Source organism: Gracilinanus agilis, chromosome 6 (assembly GCF_016433145.1).
Source record: "Gracilinanus agilis isolate LMUSP501 chromosome 6, AgileGrace, whole genome shotgun sequence".
Lineage (NCBI taxonomy): Eukaryota > Metazoa > Chordata > Mammalia > Didelphimorphia > Didelphidae > Gracilinanus > Gracilinanus agilis.
The window spans coordinates 193,687,263-193,711,097 of NC_058135.1; the positions used below are offsets into that span (position 1 = coordinate 193,687,263).

General features: G+C 40.9%; 1 protein-coding gene across 1 annotated transcript in view; it reads left to right on the top strand.

The window, feature by feature from the left end:
* The first annotated feature begins 17,389 nt into the window (after nt 1-17,389).
* Nucleotides 17,390-23,835, top strand: part of LGI2 (leucine rich repeat LGI family member 2) — a 39,317-nt gene continuing 32,871 nt past the window's right edge. Inside the window, exons 1-3 of the mRNA XM_044681237.1 lie at nt 17,390-17,589; nt 19,851-19,922; nt 23,725-23,796. Of these exons, the coding sequence (XP_044537172.1) occupies nt 17,390-17,589; nt 19,851-19,922; nt 23,725-23,796 (344 nt within the window). The remainder of the gene's footprint in view (nt 17,590-19,850; nt 19,923-23,724; nt 23,797-23,835) is intronic.

The following is a 23,835-nucleotide window of genomic DNA, read 5'->3' on the forward strand; positions in this document are numbered from 1 at the left end:
CCCCCCCACCCATGGCCGATGCGCATTTCCACTAGTTTTGTCATGTGTCCTTGATCAAGACCAATTTCCAAATTGTTGGTGGTTGCATTGGTGTGGTAGTTTCGAGTCCACACCCTCAATCATGTCCACCCCGACCCATGAGTTCAAGTAGTTGTTTTTCTTATATGTTTCCTCTCCTGCAGTCCTTCCTCTGAATGTGGGTAGCATCTTTACCATAAATCCCTGGGTCATTGTATTGCTGCTGGTACAGAGTGGAAATTAATTTTTTAAGAATTTTAATAGCAATTAATAGGAAAGATAAATGCACCTGTGGCCATCACCACCTCCCTGGATTGCTGCAGACCCACCAGGGGGCGGTAGCCCCTACTTTGGGAATCACTATAGTATATGGAACTTAAGATAAGACATTCAACATGTTCCAATGATTGGTCCGATCCTCATGTAAGAGAAGGCAATCCCCAGCCAGGAAAGAGGAATCAAAGTTTAAGTTTGGAGAAAGCAAGCATAAATCAAAAATTCAGGCTCAGAACCAGGATGTCTAAAGAGTACCAACCTCTAACATGCTAAGATTAGGTACAGAAAATCTAAAGGAGGTCATTGTTCATCTTGCTCATATCAGATGTGAGGAAACTGAGACCCAAGAAAGCTAAGTTCCTTTCCTGTGGTTATTATGGTAGCTGAATGACTCATTTCAGGGTTTCTCTCATTTACCTTTTTACATAGTATCAGAAACAGGATTTGAACCCTGAACCTCTGACTCTACAGTATTTTTCCCATTGTTCCAAACTGCCATAATACATGGATTTCTGACATGCCATCTGTCTGATTTAACCCAACTTGCCAAAACTTAGATTTTTTAAAAAATTGTGACTATTTGCATTCCTCACCCCCATGAAATAGAGGCTGACATGTGGTCATGAGTCAAGTCCTCCCAAGACTTCTTCTGTCTTTTCCCTTAGGCCAAGAGCTTGTATATCACCATTTTGTAGTACATTTATTTGAGTGCATGCCTTAAATTTCTTACTAGAATGCAAGTGCTTTGGGGAGTAAGGTATTATTCATTTTTTATTGTCCTCTGTGCTTAGCACAGTGCATGTTTATAATAAGAGCATTATTAAATGAACATTAAAGTTTGCTGAATTGGTTTGAACTGAATCCTTCAGAAATCTAGTCACATTACCAAAAAGATGGGGACTAGACATAGTTTTCTTTGATTCTCACAACTTCTCAAAATTATGCACAAGAGATAAGTCAGTTTCCCCTGTTCCTATGGTTTGGGACACCAAGAACTCAAACAAGTTATCAATTTAATATACCAACAATAAAAATACTAATTAATACTCCTTAGTAATGTACTTACTCAAAATCTTGCCCCCACTACCACATTCCATCATCAGACTGTACAAGTTGACCCATAGGCTTGCAACAAAATTCAACTCTGTACTCTCTTGCTTTTCCCTTCTTCCAGTGCTTCTGAAATTCAAAAGGCAAAAGCTTGCTTAGGATTGTATAGAAGTTTGGCAGTATTCTGTGCTGCAACAGAAACAAATCGGTCAGAGAACTGAGGAACAGAGCAAACTGGGACAGGACATGTGTAGGGCCTTGTGGCACTCCACTGAGCTTGAAAGAAAGAGTCTGGCATCCAGTTCATCCCAGTTTTGTCACCCCAAAAGTTATTTGGGGCATAGACTGAGATCTGTGAAATGTGAATTGCTCAGTGTAGGAGGCTATAAGGGTTTTGAGATTTAGGCCCACCATCAAAGGGGAAAAATCAGAAAGTGATAAAATGGAGAATGTAAATTTTTTTTAAATCCTGAAATTATTGGGAGATCTCAGGAGGAAGAAAACTCGTTTAAAGGAATTAAACATAAAGCTAAACCAATAGGAAAGATATTAATAACAGAAGGGAATATGCCCTCCAAATCAACTAAAAGAAGCCAGACATTTATGAATAAATATTATAAGACCTAGAAAAAGAAATCAGTACCTGACGAGGCAGAACAACCTATGAATTCTCAAGAAAGCAGAGAAGCATAGAAATATGTTTCTAATTTTATTTTAAAAAGAGAAATAAGAATTGTGAAGTGTCTTTCATTCTTCTAAGATTACAAATCTGGTTTGTAAAATTAGTCTAAAAACTAGGGCATTCTTTGCTTCTTATTCCTTTTTAAGACATCAATTTTTCACTCCTGATTGTACCAAGAGGAGACATTTTCAAACATAAGACCCCAAATATTTCTTCCATTATTTACCGTCCTCTAGTTTAGGGATTCTTAATGAGGAATCTGAAAATCCCCAGAAATATTTCTGGGAGTCATGAACTTAGATGGGAAAAAATTACATTTTTATTTTCATTAATCTCTTACTGAAATGTAGCATTTCCTTTGAGTATGCATGGGGCAACAAATTTCTATCCTAAGAATGGATCCATAGACTTCATCAAACTGTCAAAAGGGTCCATAACCCAAAAGAGACCAAGAACCCTTGCTTTGTTTATAACACTGGAAAAATAAGGGTCAATAGTGGGCAGCTTAATGTAATGGAGAGTGGTGGGTCATATTCATAACTTACTGCTGCTTGAATCTTTGTCATTTGAAATACTTAACCTTGAAGCAAAGCAGATAGAACACTTAACCTAAAGTCAGGAAGATCTGTGTTCAAATCTAACCTCAATACTTCTTAGCTATGTGACCCTGGGCAAGTATTTTAACTTCTACCTGCTTCAGTTTTTGCATCTGTAAAATGGGGATAAATAACAGTTCCTACCACCCAGGGTTGTCATGAAGATCAAATGAAGTATCTGACAAGCATTTTGCAAACCTTAAAGTGCTATAGAAATATGAGCTATTGTTCTTATTATCATTATAAAATGTGCCTTTATTATTATTATTCCCTTTTTGTAGTTGAGGAAAATGAGGCAAACAGGTGTTAGTGACTCTCCCAGAGTCATACAGCTTGTAAGTATCGAAGACTGGATTTATACTCAGGTTTTCCCGACTTCAGGCTCAGGATTCTATCCAGCATACCATCTAGCTGCCTCTACAAAGGGAGAGCATCCACTTCTAAGATACCTTCTAGCTTCAAATCTAGGTGCCTATAAACCTGACTCACTGAGAATCGTCGAGAGGGCTTTGAGAAGCAAACACAGGTGGAAAAACATGGCAGAACTGGTTTGGGGCTTAAGACACTGCTATCCACACCTGCTTGCACTATTTTAATCCTGGCCCAAATGTTTGTTTACTGTCATACACAGGCTAAGTATAAATCCGAAATAATTGGCTTTTAAATTTTTCAAAAACTCTAGTTTTCTGGAAACAGGCTGTGCCTCCCTAATTGTCTTTTGTAGGGTGGTTTTTTTTTAACTGCTTAAGAGCTTGGAATCAACCCAATGTAATCTACATTCCCATTTTATGCCTAATTTATAAACTATACCTTATAATTTGCAAGCACTCATTCACTATTAACTTAGTCTCTCTGTTAGACCCATAACCAATTCATCTGCTCTATTAGCCATGCTGCCTAAATGTTCTTTTGGCCCCTATTCCAATCAGGAAATCTCGGATACCTCGTGTCAGAGGGGGTGGTATGAGTAGCCAACAGGTGGGAGGACAATGGTGCTAACCAAGAGAATAAAATCTAACATTTGTGTAACAGTTCCCAACTTTACAAAGTGCTTTTGTGTTACATCGTTATATTTTTGTTATATTATTATTATGTTATCTTGTGTCATACAACAACCCTTTGAGGTTAGAAGGGAAGTTATCATTATCCCCATTTTTCAGATGAGAATAAACTAGTGTCCAAAAGAAGTTAACTGATTTGCTTGAGGTCACAACAGTGTTTTGTTTTTTTTTTAATTTGGAAAATTTTATTTAATTAAATTATTTAGAATATTTTTCCATGGTTACGAGATTCATATTCTTTCCCTCCCCTCCCCCTGGCCCTTCCCATTTGTTGACACACAATTCCACTGGGTTTTACATGTGTCATTGATCAAGACCTATTTCCATATTATTGATATTTGCACTAGGATGCTCATTTAGTCAGTATTCCCAATCATATCCCCATCAGCCCATGTGATCAAGCAGTTGTTTTTCTTTTGTGTTTCTACTCCCAGAGATCTTCCTCTGAATATGAATAGTGTTCTTTCTCATAAATTCCTCAGATCACAACAGTTAGTTGCTTTTTTTTAGCCTTTGCTTTGTCTTTATTTTTTTTAATTTGGAAAATTTTAATTAATTAATTTAGAATATTTTTACATGGTTACAAGATTCATGTTCTTTCTCTTCCCTCCTCACTCCCATAGCCAATGTGTAATTCCACCGGACCACAGTTAGTTTTAACAGAACTGGGACCAACAGCCAGGTCTTTCCACTTCTAGGTCAATGCATGTTCTTACCTCCCTTTAATTAGAGATTTGGCACTGATTAAACTAGAGTTTTTGAAAAATTTAAAAGCTAATTATCACATATTAAGAGAGACAACACAAAGTCTTAGAGAAAGTTCCAGAAGTCCTTTGAAGCTTCCCTCAATTCCCCAGTCCCATAGAAAGGGGATTTTAAAAAATACATTCTTTAACTGTTCCAGTGCCATCCAACACAAAATAACTTCCTTAATTAAAATGTAGCTCTTTGTTCCTTGTCAAGTGATTGGGATATGGAAATATATGTGGGTCCTGGAATGGATGATGGCTGTGAAAAGAATATTGAAAGGACACATGAGTTCTAGCACTGACTTTGTAACTCGCTATTCTGTAGCTAAGGGGCTTTGGGCAAATGCATCTTCTTCTCTCTTGAGCCTCAGTCTTTTTATCTGTAAAATAAAAGAGTTGGGCTAGGGGACCTCCAAGGTCCATTCCATCTCAGAAGTCTAAATGGATATATTAGGGCAGGAACAGAGCAGTAAAAAAGTGAGAAGACTCTATTCTTACCATTCAACACACTCTCCACTCTCTCTACTCCCATATTACCCCACAGGAACGAAGGTCTTATCTAGCCTTGGCGATAGCCCTTAGTGCTTGGCAGAAGTCCATGAGCAGTGAAGGGACTCACGTTGGGTAGTTGGCAGCCTTTACTATATAACCCTTGACCACTGATATGAAATGCTGTCTGATGGTATTATAATGGAGACTGAGACCCTGCTAAAAACCTTTCAGTAGCTCTCAACTGACCAGCAAATACGTTGGGTCTCAGATCCAGAATGTGGCTCTCACCCACCTTCAAAGGTTATCTCAGACTACTTCAAATCAATTCAATCCCATTCCACAAGCATGTATTAAGAGCCTGTTGCATGGAAAGCACCGTACTGGCCATACAAAGATTGAAAAGGATTATTTTTGCTCTTATCAAAGTGAAAAAACAGAGCTGCCCTGGGTTCCATTTAGTGAATGGTTCTCTTAGAAATTGTTTTTGTTACTTATACCAAGCAGCCACTTGGGATATGGTTTCCTGACACACACACAGTTCTGTCAACCAGCTTTCCTTGTTTGAAACCCAAACCAATTCCAAATCAGGAAATCTCGGATACCTCGTGTATACTTCCAAGGATTTTTAGAGTCCTCTAAGCAACAACTTTAGATTGCAAAGCTTCCATTAAAGTTAATAAACATGAACAGGGCATTTCTCTAACAGAAAGGACAAACCAATCAAAGACATATTTTATAATGACAATAATAATGATAGCTCATATTTCTATGGCACTTTAAGGTTTGCAAAGTGCTTGTACCAAATACCTCATTTGATCCGTATAACAACCCTAGGTGGTAGGCACTGCTATTCTCCCCATTTTATAGATGTGAAAACTGAAGCAGAAGTTAAATGACTTACCCAGGGACACATAGCTAAGAAGCTGAACACAGGTCTTCCAGACTTTAGGTCCAGTGTTTGTTCTATCTACTTTGCTTCAAGGTTAAGATGAAAGTATTCCAAATGACAAAGATTCAAACAACTGCAAATTATGAATGTGAAATATTTATAAGAAGTAAATTATCTCTAGTCATGTAACATGAAAATATGAAGTTCAGTTATCTCTAGTCATGTAACAACAATTGTCAGAAGTATTTCCTGGTACCTTATAGCATATGACAGTTTTGGCACATGGGTAATTAACATTGGTCAAAAACAGGTCTAGTAAATTCAACTAGACAGAAAATTATTCTTAAATTTTTCTTTACTAAAAAGTTTCAGACCCAAATTCTCTTTCTATACCTTCCAGGAGCCCATATTTCAATGCTCTATTCAGTAGGCTACAACATATAAACGAATGCCTCTGTTATATTTAAAACTAATATCTTCCACGTTCTTATTTTCTATAGTTTATTAATAATCACTTGAAATAGATAGATAAACATAGATTTAAAATTTCTTACTCTAATTCCATCTGATCATGTGTAGCTCAGCCTTGCAGGATCCTCCGTCCATCTCCTGCTTGCTCAGGGAAGTAGTGAGCCAAAAAGACCCAGGTGGGCTCCACCCACACCCTTTTATCATATAGAGAATGGGATGGACCTGGTCAGCAATCCAGGAGGGGGAGAGGATGAAATTCCCCCTGCACACATATAATATACAATAAGAGATTATAGGATGCAGATAGAGACATAGAGACAAAAATTTTCAAGGGAAATTGGAAGAAGGAAAGATTGCTCTCATCCAGGGGGTAAAATGGGGGTATGGCGCTAAAGATAACCAGTCAGCCAGTCTACTAGCATTTATTGAATGCCTGCCAAGAGAAAGGGGCCTTGTTAAGTGCTGAGGATGCAAAGAAAGGCAAAAAATGGCCCCTGCTCTCAAGGAGTTCTCAGTATAAATGGAGTAGTCATTGTTGTTCAGTTGTTTTCAGTCATATCTGACTTTTCCATGAACCCATTTGGGGTTCTCTTGGCAGAGATACTGGAGAGGCTTGCCATTTCTTTCTCTATCTCATTTTACAGATGAGAAAACTGAGACAGAGTCAAGTGACTTTCCTGGGATCACACAGCTAGTTAAGTGTCTGAGGTTGGATTTGAACTCAGGAAAATGTCTTCCTGACTCCGGACTCAGCACTTCACTACCCAGCCTCCCCCCTTAATGGAGGAGAAAGTATGCAAACAACTATGTACAAACAAAGATATGGGGTAATATCAGAGAGAAGGCACTAAGATTAAGGAGGAGAGGGAAAGGCTTCTTGGAGATATTGGAACATTGGCTGAGACTTAGAGGAACCCAGGGAAGCCAGGAGGTAGAGATGCAGAGGAAGAGAGTTCCAGGCACTGGGAACAGTCATTAAAAATGACCAGAATTGGGATATAGAGCATCATGTTTGAAAAGTAGCAAAGAGGTCAGTGTTGTGGGATCTAAGACTCCATTGACAGGAGTAAAGGATAAAGGAAGATGTCAAGGAGGGGGCATCACCTTGAAGGAAGAAAAGGATTTCGGTAAGAAGAGATGAGGAGCTCCGTCAGAGGGATACAAATCAAAGCACACTATCTTTGACATCAGCATATTTAAGGTTTTATTTAGGGGTTTGTGGTTTGTACAAGTGTGCACTTACAAGAGTGACCAATATACATGTATGGCCCAGATGAAATTGCTTACCATCTCCGAGAAGCGAGAGGCGAGATAGGGAGGGCTGGGGCTAATTTGGATCTTATAATTGTGGAAAACATATGTTGAAAGTGATTATTTCAAGTAATTGGGAAAAGAAAATATCTTTGAACTTTAAAAAAAGGAGGAATGAGTAGGCGCTACACTCTACTCATTAGGCTAGAATATAGAGTGAAGATGGAGCAACTAAACCTAGAGAGGAAAGTCAGAGGCAGATTATAGAAAACCTTAAATGTCACATTGAAGAGCTCATATTTTGCCTGAAAGGCAACAGAAAAGCACCAAAGGGTTTTTGAGAAAGTGAATGATGTGGGGAAGCCTCTACATTAAAAAAGATAATATTTTCAGTTCAGCAAAGGATGAATTGGAGAGTGAGATAGACTGGTGGCTGGGAAACAAGTTAGGAAGCTTTTACAACTGTCTTCTGTAGGTGAGAGAGGATATACAGGATCTAGACCAAGGCAATGAGAATATGAGCAGAGAAAAGATAACAGAGATATTGCAGAAAAAGGGAGGAGAATGGAGAAACAAAGATGACTGAAGATGGTGATGCCTTTCACAAAAGAAGAACATTGAAAGGGGATCCAGATTTAAGAGGAAATATGATGAGTTCAATTTTGGATATGTGCGTGAGGTGTGTAACATGGAAATGGCAGGGTGGAGTTCCTGCAAGATACAGGGTCAAGCCTCAGCCAGAATTCCAGGGGACCCCCCCTCCCCGGAGAACTCTGGGTGAGAGGGCAGTTAAGGCAGTTGGTTCCTGGGGGCTGAGGTGAGCAGATCACTCTGCTTGCTGATCCGAGTTATTGATTGCTTTGGAGACCATTGTGGCAAAAGCCATTTTGGTTCTTCTCTGCAGTTTGCCTGTTTAGCTGAATTAGACCTTTCCTGCAATAGCATTTCGTTATCATTTCGTTATTTTAGATATTAGAAGTGATAATTATAAGCTTTGAGGGCAAGCTAGTTAAAAGTCTGCCACTCTCTCCTAGTGTGGGGAGGGGCTATTTCTATCTAACAGTTCAGGGCTTCCCAGATCTTATCCTAATCCCCGAAATCCTCCCTTCCTTCCCTTCCTCATTTTTATCAGTAAAATTTCATCTTTGGGTAACTGTGCCTGGCTATTATTTTGGAGATACTTACATCCTCCATAAAGCTTGGATCCTTTCAGTTGCCACGCCCCATACAAGTCAGATTCGTCTGTCCCTAATAGCTACTAGACATCAAGCTTCTCCTATCTTCCGTAGTCAAACCTGTGGGGAAATAAATTGAGAAAGTGTACATCTTGAGGGGATTAGGATAAGATCTGGAAAGCCCTGAACTGTTAGATAGAAACAGCCCCCTCCTGGCCCCCCAGGAAGGAGTGGCAGACTTTTAACTAGCTTGCCCTCAAAGCTTATAATTATCACTTCTAATATCTAAAATAACTAAATGATAACGAAATGCTATTGCAGGAAAGGTCTAATTCAGCTAAACAGGCAAACTGCAGAGAAGAACCAAAATGGCTTTTGCCACAATGGTCTCCAAAGGAATCAATAACTCAGATCAGCAAGCAGAATGATCTGCTCACCTCAGCCCCCAGGAACCAACTGCCTTAACTGCCCTCTCACCCAGAGTTCTTGGGGGGGGGTCCCCTGGAATTCTGGCTGAGGCTTGACCCTGTATCTTGCAGGAATTCCACCCTGCCATTTCCATGTTACAGGTGCCAGTGGGATAATGAAACAAACCTGTTTAGAAGGTAATAGAAGATATAGATCTGGAGGTCAGGGGAGAAAATGGGGTTGGATATATAGATCTGGGAGTTACCCACCTAATGATAATAATTACACCTGTAGGAGGGAATGGGATAATTAAGGACTAGCAGTAGGGTCTGGGGGTAGGGGAAGGAGACATTTACATTAAGGTGATAGAAAGATAATGAAACAGAGGGATAGTCAAATAGGTAGGAGGAGAATCAGGGCAGTGCAATGTCATGTAAGTCTAATTGTGCTAATTCACTAAGAGACTGACCAGGGAATACTGCTGGGTCTCTGGGTTTATTAGCCTAGGCATCTGTGCAACCTGGAGCACTGGGGTCATACTAGTGGTATTCACTGACTAACGAAGATCATTAAAAATGTTTGAAAGCATGATTCCAAAAGGACTGAAGGGCAGAAGCTATCATGAATGGGAAGTGCATTCAGAGAGTGGTGAGGAAATTGAGTTTGTAATCCTCTTTATAGGATTTTTGAGGAAGGAGAAGAGAGAGCTATAGGATAAAAGTTTGAGGAGACTGAGGATTCAGGGTAAAGTTATTTTTGTTGTTATTTGTTTTCTAGGATGAAGGAAGATATGAATACAGGAGAAGCTTGCAATCTCATCCTACTCTGCCTCATCTCTGTGCTTTTGCTGATGCAAAATGCTTCAAATGGTCTTCCCTCACACCATCTTTGCCATCTGAAGTAGCTCACATGTTCCCAGGCTCACCTCAGGAGCTGTCTAATCTACTAAACCTTCCCTGACATGTCTCCTAGTTGAAAGTGGTCTATCCCTCTTCCTAATTTTCTTTTTTTTTTTTTTAAACCCTTACCTTCCACCTTAGAATCAATACTATGTATTGGTTCCAAGGCAAAAGAGCAGTAAGGGCTAGGCAATGGGAGTTAGGTGACTTGCCCAGAGTCACAAAACTGGGAAGTACCTGAGACCAGATTTGAGCCCAGAACCTCCCATCTCTAGGCCTGGCTCTTAGTCCACTGAGCCACCCAGCTGCCCCTCCGCCTTTCAGAATTTTGAAAGAACTTTGCAGAACCATAGAATTTTGGAATTAGAAGGGACCCTAACTGCTATCTAGTCTAAACTGTAAGCCCCAAAGTATTCTTACTACAATATACCCAGCTGATAGTCACTCAGCCTTTGCTTGAAAACCTTTTCAGTGAGTGAGAACTTCCTTTGGATAACTCTAACTACTGGAAAGTTTTTCCCTAAATCAAATCTAAATATATTTTTTTTCAGCTTTCATTAGCTAGTGGAATGTAGCAGTTTGGCCCTTTGGGACCAAATGGAACAAGTTTTTTACCTCTTCAACCTGACTGTTTCTAGTTCTAAGGTAAACCATGGGATTTTCACCTCACCTTCTGGAAGTTTGGTCTTTCTTAATGCAACTCAAGAGTTTATTAGCTCATTAAGTTTCCATATTGACTCATATTGAACTTGAAGCTCACTAAGACTCCAATTGGGTTAGTCCTGTCCCTTGTGTTTTCTACAATCTCTTTTGTATCCTATGTTTTCATAAATGCATAAACTACCTTAAACTGCCTCATAATTGCATGGAAAATCGGGCCCTTTTCATGGCCTTCTCCATATCCCCAATGCCTTACCCATAGTAGAAACAACATTGGTTGAATTGAATTGTTACAGGAACCACTTATTTCTAGAACTGTCCTTTTTGGAGAGAAACTTTTTTTGTCCATAATATGGGACAGATTCATTTTGGTGAGCCTTTATGCCGTAGAGTTCAATAAATATTCCATTCTTAGAATTACAATCGAGGGTTCTTCTCCAGGACTTCCATGCAAATAAAGCTACAGGGGAATAACAAATTTCAGCATATTAGAGAACACGCCATTCTCTTTTTTACTGTCTTGCTTTCAAATAACTCACAATAGCATTCTAGGGTTTCTAATAAGTACACATTTAGTTTAGAGGACTCGGTTTAAATTCCTTAGCTTCCTAGATGATATAGGCGGGGAACACAGGCTGTAGAGTCAAAAGACTTGGGCTTGAATTCCATTTCTGGCATCAATTAATTAACTGATGGGAACACAGTTAATTAATGTGATCTCAGTAGAGTCACTTAAAATAAAAGTACATTTAATCAACATAGAATAGCAAAGTAAATTGCCAGGAATTATTCTCCTCCCCACACAAAAATGGTTATTATCTCAAGTAAATCTTCATGTTAGATTTTCTTTTTTTTGAAAGTCACAAAGAGAGAGTCTGAATAATAGTTAGCATTTATATAAAACTTTGAGGTTTGCAAAGCACATTTACAAATATTATCTCATTTTATCTTCACAATAACCCTGGAGGTAGGTGCTATTACTATCTTCATTTGACTGATGAAGAAACTAAGGCAGACAGAGGTTATGTGACTTGCCCAGAGTCACACATCTAGTAAGTTTCTGAAACTAAATTTGAACTCAGATATTCCCGATTCCTAGTCCAGTGCTCTTATCTGTTTTGCCACTTAGCATCATAATTTGCTTAACCTCATAACCTCTTAAAACATCACACTTACACATGGATTAAACTTATTTTATTTAAAGTCATTTATTAACCAACAGGCATTTATTGAGCATCTGCTGTGTGCAAGACTTGATGTTCAACACTGGGGATTCAAAAATAAACAAAAAAAGAAAGAATCACTGCCTGCAAGGAACTTACATTCTTTTGGAGAAGGCCACAATGCATCTATAACCACATCTAAAATATTTATAGAATAACTACAAATACATAATCTCCAAATCAAGAATTTGGGTCCTCTGAAGGGAGCTGCTCCGTCTTCCCTTAGTGCTTCAGGGTTAACCCTGAAGAGATGGGAAGTATCTTTTCAAATGCTGTAGTTCATGAGCTCCAACCACTGTGCTTCCTTCCATCAATATCAATTAGTCGATCAGACTCAACTAGTTTTTAGGAGGGATATTTATTAAGGTGGTATAGGAAGAACAGTCAGTATCTAAAGCATCCTCCCCGCCACTTAGTCTGTCACATAGTCTCCTCTCAGTACATGTAGAAGCCAGGGAGAAGTGGGTTCAAACTTAGAGAGTTCATGCGTGAAGGTAAGTAATTCACTACTCCTGGCTGCTGGAAGACTTTTTCTTCCTGTTACTCATAAAGTGCTTTATAGGCACAATGTCGCTTTTCTTCTGTTTTCCTTATAGAGCTTTGAATCTGCCTTTTCTCTTCATGTCCAGGCTGTTCTGAGCTCCCAGTGTAAATGCTCCTCCAGCATCTATCCCAAGGACACAGCTAGGATACCAGTAAAAGAGATGTAGGACTCTCCAGACCATTGAAAGCTCATAAGCTCTTCTTCAGTTGAGGAGGCAGGGGAGGAAATCAAGGCTGAGAACGAGGTATTCTTATCCTCCACCCCACCCAGGTGACTCGTGAGGAGTATGTTCTCTTGTCCAAACTGTTCTCTCCCAACTTATTAAGGACATTTGGGTGGCACAGTGGATAGAGAATTGGATCTGGAGTCAAGTAGACCCGAGTTTAAATTTGACCTCAGATACTTACCAACTGTGTGACCCTGGGCAAGTCTTACCCCTTAACCCTGTTTGCCTCAGTTTCCTCATGTGCAAAATGAGTTGGAGAAGGAAATGGCAAACCACTCCAGTATCTTTACCAAGAAAATCCCAAATGGGATCATGAAGAGTCAGACTTGATTGAAGTGACTGAACAGCAGCAGAAATCTGCCAGCCTCTGAACTCCAAGCTAGACTTTCCAAGACAACTTAGAGCTGCTCTCCTGCTCTTTCTTCCTGGAGTTACTAAGTTTTGCTCCCTCTGAGGCTGCCGCTTATTGTTTCCCCACTGAGTCGCTACTGGAAACTGCTGCTGCTGGATTTCTTTACTGAGCTTCTGCTCTCATTTACTGCTGGACTTCCCCCCACAGAGAGGGTTGCTGTTCTTTTGTGAGATAGCCTATGACTCAGACTGTTCTAGCTCTTTTATCAGCCAGGACCATAGCTATTCCCAGCCAACACAGAAGAGAGTCCCTCCGATCAAAGTTTTTCTTTTCCTTTAAAAAAGAAACCACCTTACTCCTCCTCAGCATGAACTCGCCAAGACTCACTTGATATTTAGGGTGAGGTGAGTATTTATTTTCAACTCCCATAATGCCTCTGGCAGCTAGTTCCAAGTCCATCCAAATTACCTCGGAGTTTTACTTAGGAATATTGGAGGGGCAGGCTGGAGCTAGCTATGTTTCTGTAACTATGCCCAGGTCAGAACTTCCCTTACATCAGATGATTTTTTTTTTGGTCTTATTACCCTAACTTTTTTTTTTTAATCTATAGGAGTCAGGGATGGCTAGGATCCAGTGTCTTCTCTCCCCACCACTGGCCCCCTCCCCAGGTCTGACGAGTTTAGGTTCTGGAAGGGTGGGGTATAATTCACACTTAAAGGGCTCAAATATTGCCCTACTATTTCTTGAGACCCCCTCTTCTCTTTTTAGGCACTTAATCATTTCAGTCAGCAGGAAAGCAGAGATTGAAAAACTGTAGCTTTGAGATTTCCTCTTTCGACTTCTTTATTTTAAAAGAAGAGGTTTCTGAGTCCAAGAGATGTTGAGGGACCTGTCCAAGGTCATAGGGACAGTAAAGCTGGGATTAGAAGTCATATTCTTTGAGTCCATATCTGGTGTTTTTTTCCTATTAAGTTCTGCTACTTCTTATATAGAAAGAACATTAGATTAGAGACTTCATGATTTTCAGCCAAAGCAAATATCTTCTAAGATCAGAGGGATTTGACTCAAGAAATAAAGATGAACTCCAGGTGTTTAGCATAACAATTTAGGTCATTTTGAGCAAAGATCAGTCTCTCCTCTCCCCAATCTACCAACATGACATAGTTATCAAGTCTATATTCCCAAATAGAGATCCAACCATGTGTGGTCTAACCACCTCTTTACTCAAAAGAATCTTCAATTTGCCTCTAGAATAAAATATAAACTCCTCAACTTAGCATTTAAGCCTCTCCACAATGTTTCTCCCACTTACTTTTTTTTTAAAACCCTTAACTTCTGTATATTGGCCCATAGGTGGAAGAGTGGTAAGGGTGGGCAATGGGAGTCAAGTGACTTGCTCAGGGACACACAGCTGGGAAGTGTCTGAGGCCAGATTTGAACCTAGGACCTCCCATCTCTAGGCCTGACTCTCAACCCACTGAGTTACCCAGCTGCTCCCTCCCACTTACTTTTCCAATTTAAAAAATGGTGATTCCCTTTACACTAACCCTCCAGTCCAATCAGACTTGGCTACCAGCTATTTCCCTCCCATAACATTCCTTCATCATCCCTGGTACCTCTGTACAAGTGACCTTCTGTATCTGAAATGCACTTCTGTCTGGTAGAATTCCTAGCTTTCCTTTGCAACACAGATAAGGTGCTTATACCTCTATGTGAAGCTTTTCCTAATCATCCCAGTTATTAGCTTTTTCCCCACTTAAAATGATCTTGTATATACTTTGCATTTGTTTTTGTATGTGTTAAATCCCCACCAAAAAAATATAACCTCCTTGAGGGTAAGGACTGTTTCCTTTCCTTTATTATCTCCTTAGCATCTACCACAGTATAGGTGCATGTAATAAAAGTTTATTAAATGGAATTGAATTGAGTTACTTTAGTATTCAGGTGCCACCCTAGTACCTTATGTTTCTCATAGCCTTTAGAGAATGCAGAGCCCTGTATCAGTAAATATTTGTCCTGCAGGATCAAGTGATTATGCTAGAAATAATTATAGTTGTTCCTATGACAATTAGAGCTTTGCATTTAAAGAGGCTTCTATCTGATGATGTCAAAATATAAATCCATTTGTCCTGAACTACCATGATAGTGGTGATTATCATTGTTTTATCTCCAGTATTCTGGATATTGTGGACCAGTTATTTCTATTGTTCACCATTTTGGTTGTTTCAATTCACTTAGTGAGGTTTTATGGGTACTTTGACTCCAGCTGGGAACTCCCTCTCAGTCCTCAATATTTATTCATTTGTGGATGCCCCATAATTATCTCTCCTCCCTTTCCTCTATACTCCTAGTATACAAAATTCCTGAATATTGAGGACCCTTCCAATGGTGCTTTAGTTTATGCAGTATATACTTTTGGTTTTGGAGTCTTTATACACACACACACACACACACACACACACACACACACACATATATATATATTTACTTTCTGTTTTAGTAAGAACTCTAAGAAAGAAGGATAAAGACTAGGCAAATGGTGCTAAATAACTTGCCCAGGATTACATAGCTAGGATGCATCTGAGGTCACATTTGAACCCAGGTCCTCCCAAATCCAGGGTAGGAACTTCATCCACAGTGCCTCTTTACCTACCCTTGAATCTTAATATTTTAACCAGTAATCTACATGGAGAGAATCCTAGATTTGGAGTCAGAAAACTTGGATTTGATTTTTAGGACTGATACAAATTATCTAGGTGACCTTGAACAAATAACTACTTTTCTACACATCAGGTTCCTTATCTGTCAATTGAGTGTTGGGCTGGATAATTAATTAAATTTCTATAGCAACTTAAGGTTTTTACTAAGTCAGGAAACTAGTGTTGAGGCAGGTAGGTTGTCCAGGGGATAGAGTGCTGGCCTTGGGAGTCAAGAAGATCTGAGTTCAAATCCTGCCTCTGATACTTCCTAAATTGTGTGACCCTGGGCAAATCACTTAACCTCTGTCTGCCTCACTTTTTTCCTCTATAAAATGGGCATAATAATAGCATTTAAATGCCAGAATTCTTGGTGAGGATTAAATGAGTAAAAATTTATAAAGCACTTTGCAAACCTTAAAGCGCTATAAAATACTAGTTATTGTTATTATGATCTAGATTATCTTTAAAGTCCTTTCCAAATCAAAAACCTTATGATATCTTGAACTGTAACAGATTATCTTCCTACTTCCTTTGATACACAGATGGGTAGCCTTGGAAGAAGATCTGCCACTTAATATCCATGTGGCTTTGGACAAGTCATTTCAACTTTCTGGGCCTCAGTTTTCTTATCTCTTAATTGAATGGTCCTGGATAATTACTTATGCTTCTTGAGCAGCTTAACATTTATAATATTATACTACTATTATTATATTATGAGGATTTCTAAAGTCCTTTCCAAATCTAAAATTTTATCATCCCCTGAACCATAACAGGTATCTCCCAACTTTCTTTGGCAGATGGGGTCCGGGGAAAGCCTGACCCACAAAGTGAGCCTAAGCAAAACTCCTTACCCTCTCTGAACATACTTTTCTTCATCTGTAAAATGAAGGGGATACACTAGGAGACCTCTGAGGTTCCGTCCAGCTCTAAATCCTGAACCAGGTTTGAGTGGCAGCGAGAAGGTGGGGAAGAGGCTGCCAAGCTCTTTCCATTCTCCTGTAGGTACACAATTCCCCCTCCCCAAGGTCAGCCACTCTTCTCTTCCCATCTCTTGGAACTCCCTGAGAAATGGGATGGAGATTGGGAGGGGGATGAGATGATGAAGATGGAAGGACTTGGAGAGAAGTAGACTGGGGTTGAAGGTAACTCCGAACTATGGCTCTTAGGGGATTAAAAGAAAAAAAGTAAAACACCTCCACCCCACCCCCACTTTTAGAAAGGAGTCCTTAATACATTATTCATTGGCCAGAAACGGGCTGCAGCTAAAGTGCTGATGTCAGGAAGGAGTCAGTTCAGCAAGCAAGATCAGCAGCAGCGGCAGCAGCAGAAGAGGCAGCGGCGGCGGCGGCAAGAGCAGCAGCAGCAGCAACGACAGCGGCAGCTGCCTCCCTCCCAGCTGCAGGCAGAGCCCTGGCTACCGCCAGAGCACAGAGGAGAGAGAGAGCGAGGGTGGGGGTGGGGGCCGGGGGGCAGCATGCTGCTTGGCTGCGGCTCCGGCTCCCACACCCGCCGCTTCCACCCCTCGAGTAGCAGCAGCAGCAGCAGGAGCAGCAGCAGCAGCAGAGGCAGCGTGAGCGGGCGCGGCTGCAGCGTCGGCAGCATCTCGAGCAGCAGCGGCGGCAGCGGCTGGGCACAGGGGCCGCGGGCGCAGGGGCCAGCGGCCAGGGCATGGCTCTACTGAGGGGCTGCGGCGGCGGCAGCGGCGGGTCGTTGCTGCTGCTGCTGCTGGCCGCCGCGTGCCTGCTGCAGCGCGCCCAGGTGAGGCGGCTGGTCCGCTGCCCGGCCACTTGCAGCTGCACCAAGGAGTCCATCATCTGCGTGGGCTCCTCCTGGGTGCCCAGGATCGTCCCGGGTGACATCAGCTCCTTGTGAGTGGAACCTCCTCTTTACTCCCTCCTCCACCTCGTCACCCTCACGCCCTCCTCTAGGACTTTCCTCCTGCGCGAGGGTGCTGCGGGACCAGCCCCCCAAACCTCCTTCCTCATCCCCCCTTCTCTTCTCCCCACCCCCACTGCCTTTGTGTCTTCTTTTACTTTCTGGGGGGGGGGGATAGTGGGGCGTGGAGGTAGGGGGTACGCTGGAGATTGGCTGGGCCGAAGGAGGAAGAGAGAGCAAGGGCGATGGGGCGGGAAGGCCCCCAGGTGGGAGCTTGCTGCACCATAGACCCTGGCGACCGGGCGCTAAGTTGCTAAGTAGTGTGTTTATGTTACCCTGAGTGTGTGTAGCTCTGAGCGCCCGTGTGGAAGCCTAAAGGTGAGTTATCTGCTTGTGGTCTTCCCAGGTGTCCACATTCGGGGCTGCTTTCCCCCCCCAGTCCTCTGGTGCAAAAGCTTGGCTAGATGGGGCTGAAAGCTCTCAGTGTGTGCCCTGAAGTACATTCTTTCACGCAGGTGTGGGGGACACTTGAAGGGGCAGGGGGACGTGGGCTAGGTGACCAAATGTCCAGGTGGAGTGCTGACTGGCCGCCTTTATAAGGGTTTGTCCATGTCTTCAACCCAGCTCTTGAAGTTGACTCCCTTTGGTGGTCTTTCTGTCCCTCCTTGGCAGCGTTTCAGTCAGTTACTTGAATCCAATGATCTAAGCCCTGCAGGTAGGAAAGCCTAAGGGTTATGGACAAGTAGCCACTGAGGACTGAGGATCGTTTCCTGTTCAGACAGCTTACTTGACAAAGGGCCAGTGAGCCTTGGCTAGGGGCTTCCAGGGATGCCAGACTGTCAATGTATGGCAAACCTCTTGCTCTTGGAAGAGGTCCCCAGCAGAGGCTGAAAGTTAAGGCTTTCCAAGTTTATTAGCAGGTCATGTTAGGAGTTTCTTCCTCTGACCTATGCTGCGCCCATTGTGATGGGCAATCCAGACAAACTTCTTTAAAGTTGACTGTGACCCCGATTAAGGATGTCACTTTGGATTCTTCATTGTGGCAGGCTATGAAGCTGCGGTTGAGGAAGGATCAGGCTGTGTAGGTAAGGGACTAAGTCAAGGTCACCTGGTGACCAAAATGCACCTGAGGTCTCCAACACACTCCAGTTCAGGTGTCTTCATCCCCTCCAAGCTTTCATGGCACGGTCGGATGATGCTTCCTCATGTGTTTAGCAAGGCTTTCAGTATTCTTCAGATCTTTTTCTAAGAAAATGCTTGGTCCAGCTCTGGAGTTTTGCTGTTTACTAACATTAAGACCAGATGGAGAGGGAGCATGTTGTAGTGGCTAGAGAGCTGGTCTTGGAGTCAAGAAGAACTACATTTAAAGTTTTGCCTCTGATACCTACTGACTGTGTGACTCTGGGCAAGTCAATTAACTTCTCACTATCCTGGGAAACTTCTTAAAACTATGGACTGCAAAGGTTCTGACTTGCCTTAGTAATGTGTGTCTTTACTTAGGAGAATCCTGTTCCCAGTGGTATCATGGGTTCAGTCTCTATCTCCTGTCCTTGAGAATATATGAGAGCAGACACTTCTACCTGTGTGACGGTGGGCAAGTCACTTACTGCCCATTGCCTAGCCCTTGCCACTCTTGTCTTAGAATTGATACTAAAACAGAAGGTAAAGTTTAAAATATATGTATATGAGAAGCAGTTTGTCAAAATAGTATGTCTGCTTTGGCATCTGGAAAACCTGTGTTTTACTCCTGCTTTTGACACATAGTAGTGCCAAGTGACTATGAGTCTGTCCACTTCATTGACTCTCTTAGGGATTGCCAGTGGGCTTCAAGGGAGGAAGTGTTGCAAGCCAGTATTTCTCTGCACTGAAAAAAGTCACAGGTTCCCCCCACTAAAAGTTTGGAGCTACACAAAGAAATTCAAGAGCAGAACTGAAGTATTTAGTTGTCTAGATCTTTTCAGCTCAGCCCTGGAAGGTCAGAAAGTTGCCTTGACTTGTTTTTCTAAATTTTGATCAACTTCGCCAGCTCCTGGCTTGCTTTTCCATTTTGCTGCCACATCTGAGGAGACATAGGGCAGCTCTGTGTAGCCCAGGGTCTTCCAGGGGATGCCATGAATGTCTTTACTGTAAAATAGAAGAAAATGAGGCAAAGGTGTTAGTGGTCAGAAGAAACTGTTTGCACTGCCCAGAATGTTTTTGGGGAATGCAAGAGTTTGTTCTTGGGGTTTGTTGGCTTTTTTCTTCCTCCTTTTAGGAGCCTGGTAAATGGAACCTTTTCTGAAATCAAGGACCGAATGTTTTCTCACCTGCCTTCCTTGCAACTGCTGTAAGTATGGAAATGTCCCAAATCCATTTATTGTTCCTTCTTCAATCCCTGCCCCAGTGTTCGCCTCTCCCTCTCTCCTCCGGTGTTCTTCCTCCATCAATCAAATAGGATTAACTCGACAAGTAGTCTGTGTACAGCACGTTCACTACATGATCTCTTTCATTCCTTCCTTCCTTGGGGCCCCATAAATTTGTTTGGAATTTTTTTGGGTCCCTTCCCCGTTAGTTATAGTTCTTTACTCCACTGTTTCCTTCCTCTGCCTCTCTGTCTGCTCAAATGTCCACAGCAGTAATGTGCACATTCAGAAGGGAATGCCAAAAGGAGATTGTAGTGTGACCCACGAGTATTGCTCCCTTACTCCCTTACTTTATCTTTTAGACTTCTTTGTGGAGGTTGGCTGAAAGGGGATCTCTGAGACCCTTTTGTAAATGATGGAGTCATAAGTGGTTTGGGAGAACAGCCCTATTTGGAGATTCTTGGAGACCCAGCTATAAATCTCCTTCCTTGCTCTCTCTTGCCCCCAACCTCCACCCCTTGGGGTTGCTCACATTGTTATATACCCATAACTCTTTCTGGGGTTGCTTTAGTACAATACTGTTTATGGACCTGGTGGTCAATGCTTATCTAGGGACTACACATCATACCCAAAACAGTGCTCCAGTCCTTGCTTTATGTTGTTTGGTGACTGTGAAAACTTTTTAAAAACAATTAGAATAACTTTAAGAGTAAATGAAATAAAAAGTAGTCATGGGCACATGAATACTTATGTTTGTTATGGTCAGTATCTTACAAATTGAGAAGGAAGGAAAGTTAAAATAATGAACAGTGCACCTTACTGGTGATAATTATAATGAAAATGTCTTACCTTTAGAGATCACCTAATAGTTTATGAAATGTTTTCACATACTTTTATCTTATTTGATAATAAAATGACTAAGAAGGAGAATAAAGGTACTAATCATACCTGATTTAATGTGGCATTCTGATTTTTATTTTCTTTCATCATAAATCCCTTTTTTTTAAAAGCTCAATCTTCTGTCTTAGAATTGATATTGAGTATCAGGTCCAAAATCTGAAAGAGCAAGGAGATTGGGGTTAAGTGATTTGCCCAGTGTGGCATCACAAGGAATTGTCTGAGGCCAGCCTTGAACTCAAGACCCCCTGTTTCCAAGCCTGGTGCTCCATCCACAGAGCCACCCAGCTGCCTCAAATTCTTAATTTGGTAGACATTAGTCATGATATCTTACCTAAGGACTATACATTTGTAAAATGCTTAAATGTTTGTAAAGCAGCATTATGGATAAAATTGAATTTGGGGTCAGAAGACTATATTTTACTATATTTGAATCTTGATTCTGCCACTGACTATATGACCCAGATCATGCCACTTAATTATTATTAGCCCAGCTTCCCTGCGTAAGATGGGAATAATTCTTGCATAGGAACATTTGAGGCTTAGATGAGATATTATACACAAAATATAAATATAAAAGTATCACATGCAATATATACAAAAATATATACATTTAAGAGTATGAATGTAAGCTATTCTTTAACTGTTTATGGACCTGGTGGTCCATAAAAGGAAATTAGGTAGGGAGCATACCATAGAAAATGGATTGACTTTGAAGTTTGAGAGCCATGTGAGGAAGGACTGAGTTCAAATCCCATTTCTTACCTATATGACCTGAGGAAAATCACTGAATCTCTCTGGACCTCAATTTTCTCATCTGTAAAATAAGACATTGTACTAGATGGATTTTGCTTGTCAAGTAGTAAGAACTTAATAAGTCAAACAACCAAGTTAACAGTCATTTATTGAGCCCTTGTGCTAGGCACTGTGCCAAGTGTTGGGAATGTAAATATAAACTGAAGGAAACTGATGCTGGCTTCCAGGAGCTTGCCTGCTAATGGCAGAAGACAACACAGAAAAGGAAGCAGAGAAGAGTGGCGGGAGGATAAGAGGATGGTACCTGGCAGGAAGGTGGCTAGCATAGAAGAGCAAGTCCAGGGAGGCATCAGTGCAGTCAGGAGAAGAATGAAGACCTAGTTGGCCTGGGCATCCTCTTTAAAATAGAGATTCTGGGAGAGAATCTCAGGGATGGAGAGTGCTTCCAATGTGAGAAGTAGATCCAGGCTGGGCTGAGCTTACTTGAAGTTTACAACATGGGAAAGGAAGTCCTAAGGAGATGAGTCAGGAGTTGATTCTGGGGAGGAATGAAGGCATGTTTAGAATAAGCTTTCTCCTTAAAATGGAGGAACCAGTGAGTCAGAGGGAGAGACTGCTGGAGTGGAGAATTCCTCCAGTGTGAGAAGGATGGCTTTGTGGACCATAAGGAGCAAGTACGTAAAACCCTGTATAAACATCAGATATTACTATTTATCTCTATATCTCATTTGATCCCTGTGAGGCAGGTGGGGTAGGCCTTATCCACCATTCCCATTTTGCAGAATGAGGGAAATTGAGTCCCAGAGAGATTAAGTGGATTTTAAAAGTCACATGGCCAGGAAGTGTTGGTTCTAAATGTATGCTTTTCCTATTACACTTCTCTCTCTTCAGTCACTGTTTTGTCTCTTGTGGGAAACTATAATTTTCTTAAACATTATAGGAAATGAAGAAAACATACTGATTATCATTTTGAAATATAAAAGAAAATCACACGTCTTCCTGGCAAGGATGTAGTCTTTACATATAGGAATAATTAAATATGTAATTTTTAAAAATTACAACTTCAAATTTGTATAGAATTTTAAAAATCTTTCTTTAAAGATAACTCCCACATTTCTCAGGTTGTATCCAAAATAGTCATACTGATAACTAAGTTCACTAATATATGTATATATATGTGTATATATACACATATATATATAGCTACAGAAATAGTGCATAGCTGAACAATCATGGAAATAGGTCATTGAAAATATAAATGTCTAAATTTTCAAGGGGAAAGTTATTATCCCATTGGATATTGAGTGGGATAATTACTGCCCCATCCACAGGTCACAGAGGAAAGAATGAGACTTGAAGGCAGAAAAACTTCCCTTCACTCTCATATTATCTGTATAACTTTGGGTGAATCATTTACCTTTTCTGTGACTCAGGTTTCTTCTTAGAACTAAGTGATTTCTAGGTCCCATTTAACTCTATCACCTTATGCTCATAAAACATTTATTGATAATACAAATAGGAAAAATGCCAGACATTTTAAAGTATTTTGCTGTTTACTGTACCCTTGTACATCCATCAGGTTGGAGTAGATGATCATTAAAATCCCATCTCTAAATCCCCTGATCCTATGAACTCCCTTTGATCTTCACAATGAATTTGTGAAATGGGCAGGAGTCATATTATCCTGAATTTGTCTATAAGAAAATTGAGACCTAGAAAGATGTTTTCTGAGGGTCACTAGGTAGTAATCAGTGTACTGAGAACTAGTGCCCATGTCTTCACCTTTCATGCAGAGCTCTTTCCCCTACAGTTGAGTTGCATATGGGTCTAGAGTGATTTTGGATTATGGCGAGGAACATTAAATGACATTTAATGAGCAACTAAAGGGTGAAAACATTCAATGCTTAGAAGAAAGGTCCATAAAAGAATACAAGGAGTTATTTTCAGACATTGATCTTTGAGTGTTCGGATTATCCTGTCAATTGTCCATTCCCAGAAAGATGATAATCTCTCTGACTACCAATGAGTAGATGACACAAGAATTGAACCAGTGGGTCCACTAGTAGGCAGAAATGACTTTACTATGTGGTTAATAGGACTGTCTTTGTTTTGTTTTTTTTTTGTTTGTTTCAGTTTGCTGAATTCTAACTCATTCACAGTTATACGAGATGATGCTTTTGCTGGCCTCTTTCATCTGGAGTACCTGTAAGTTCCATTACTTTGTTTCCAAATTGGTGTCTGGGA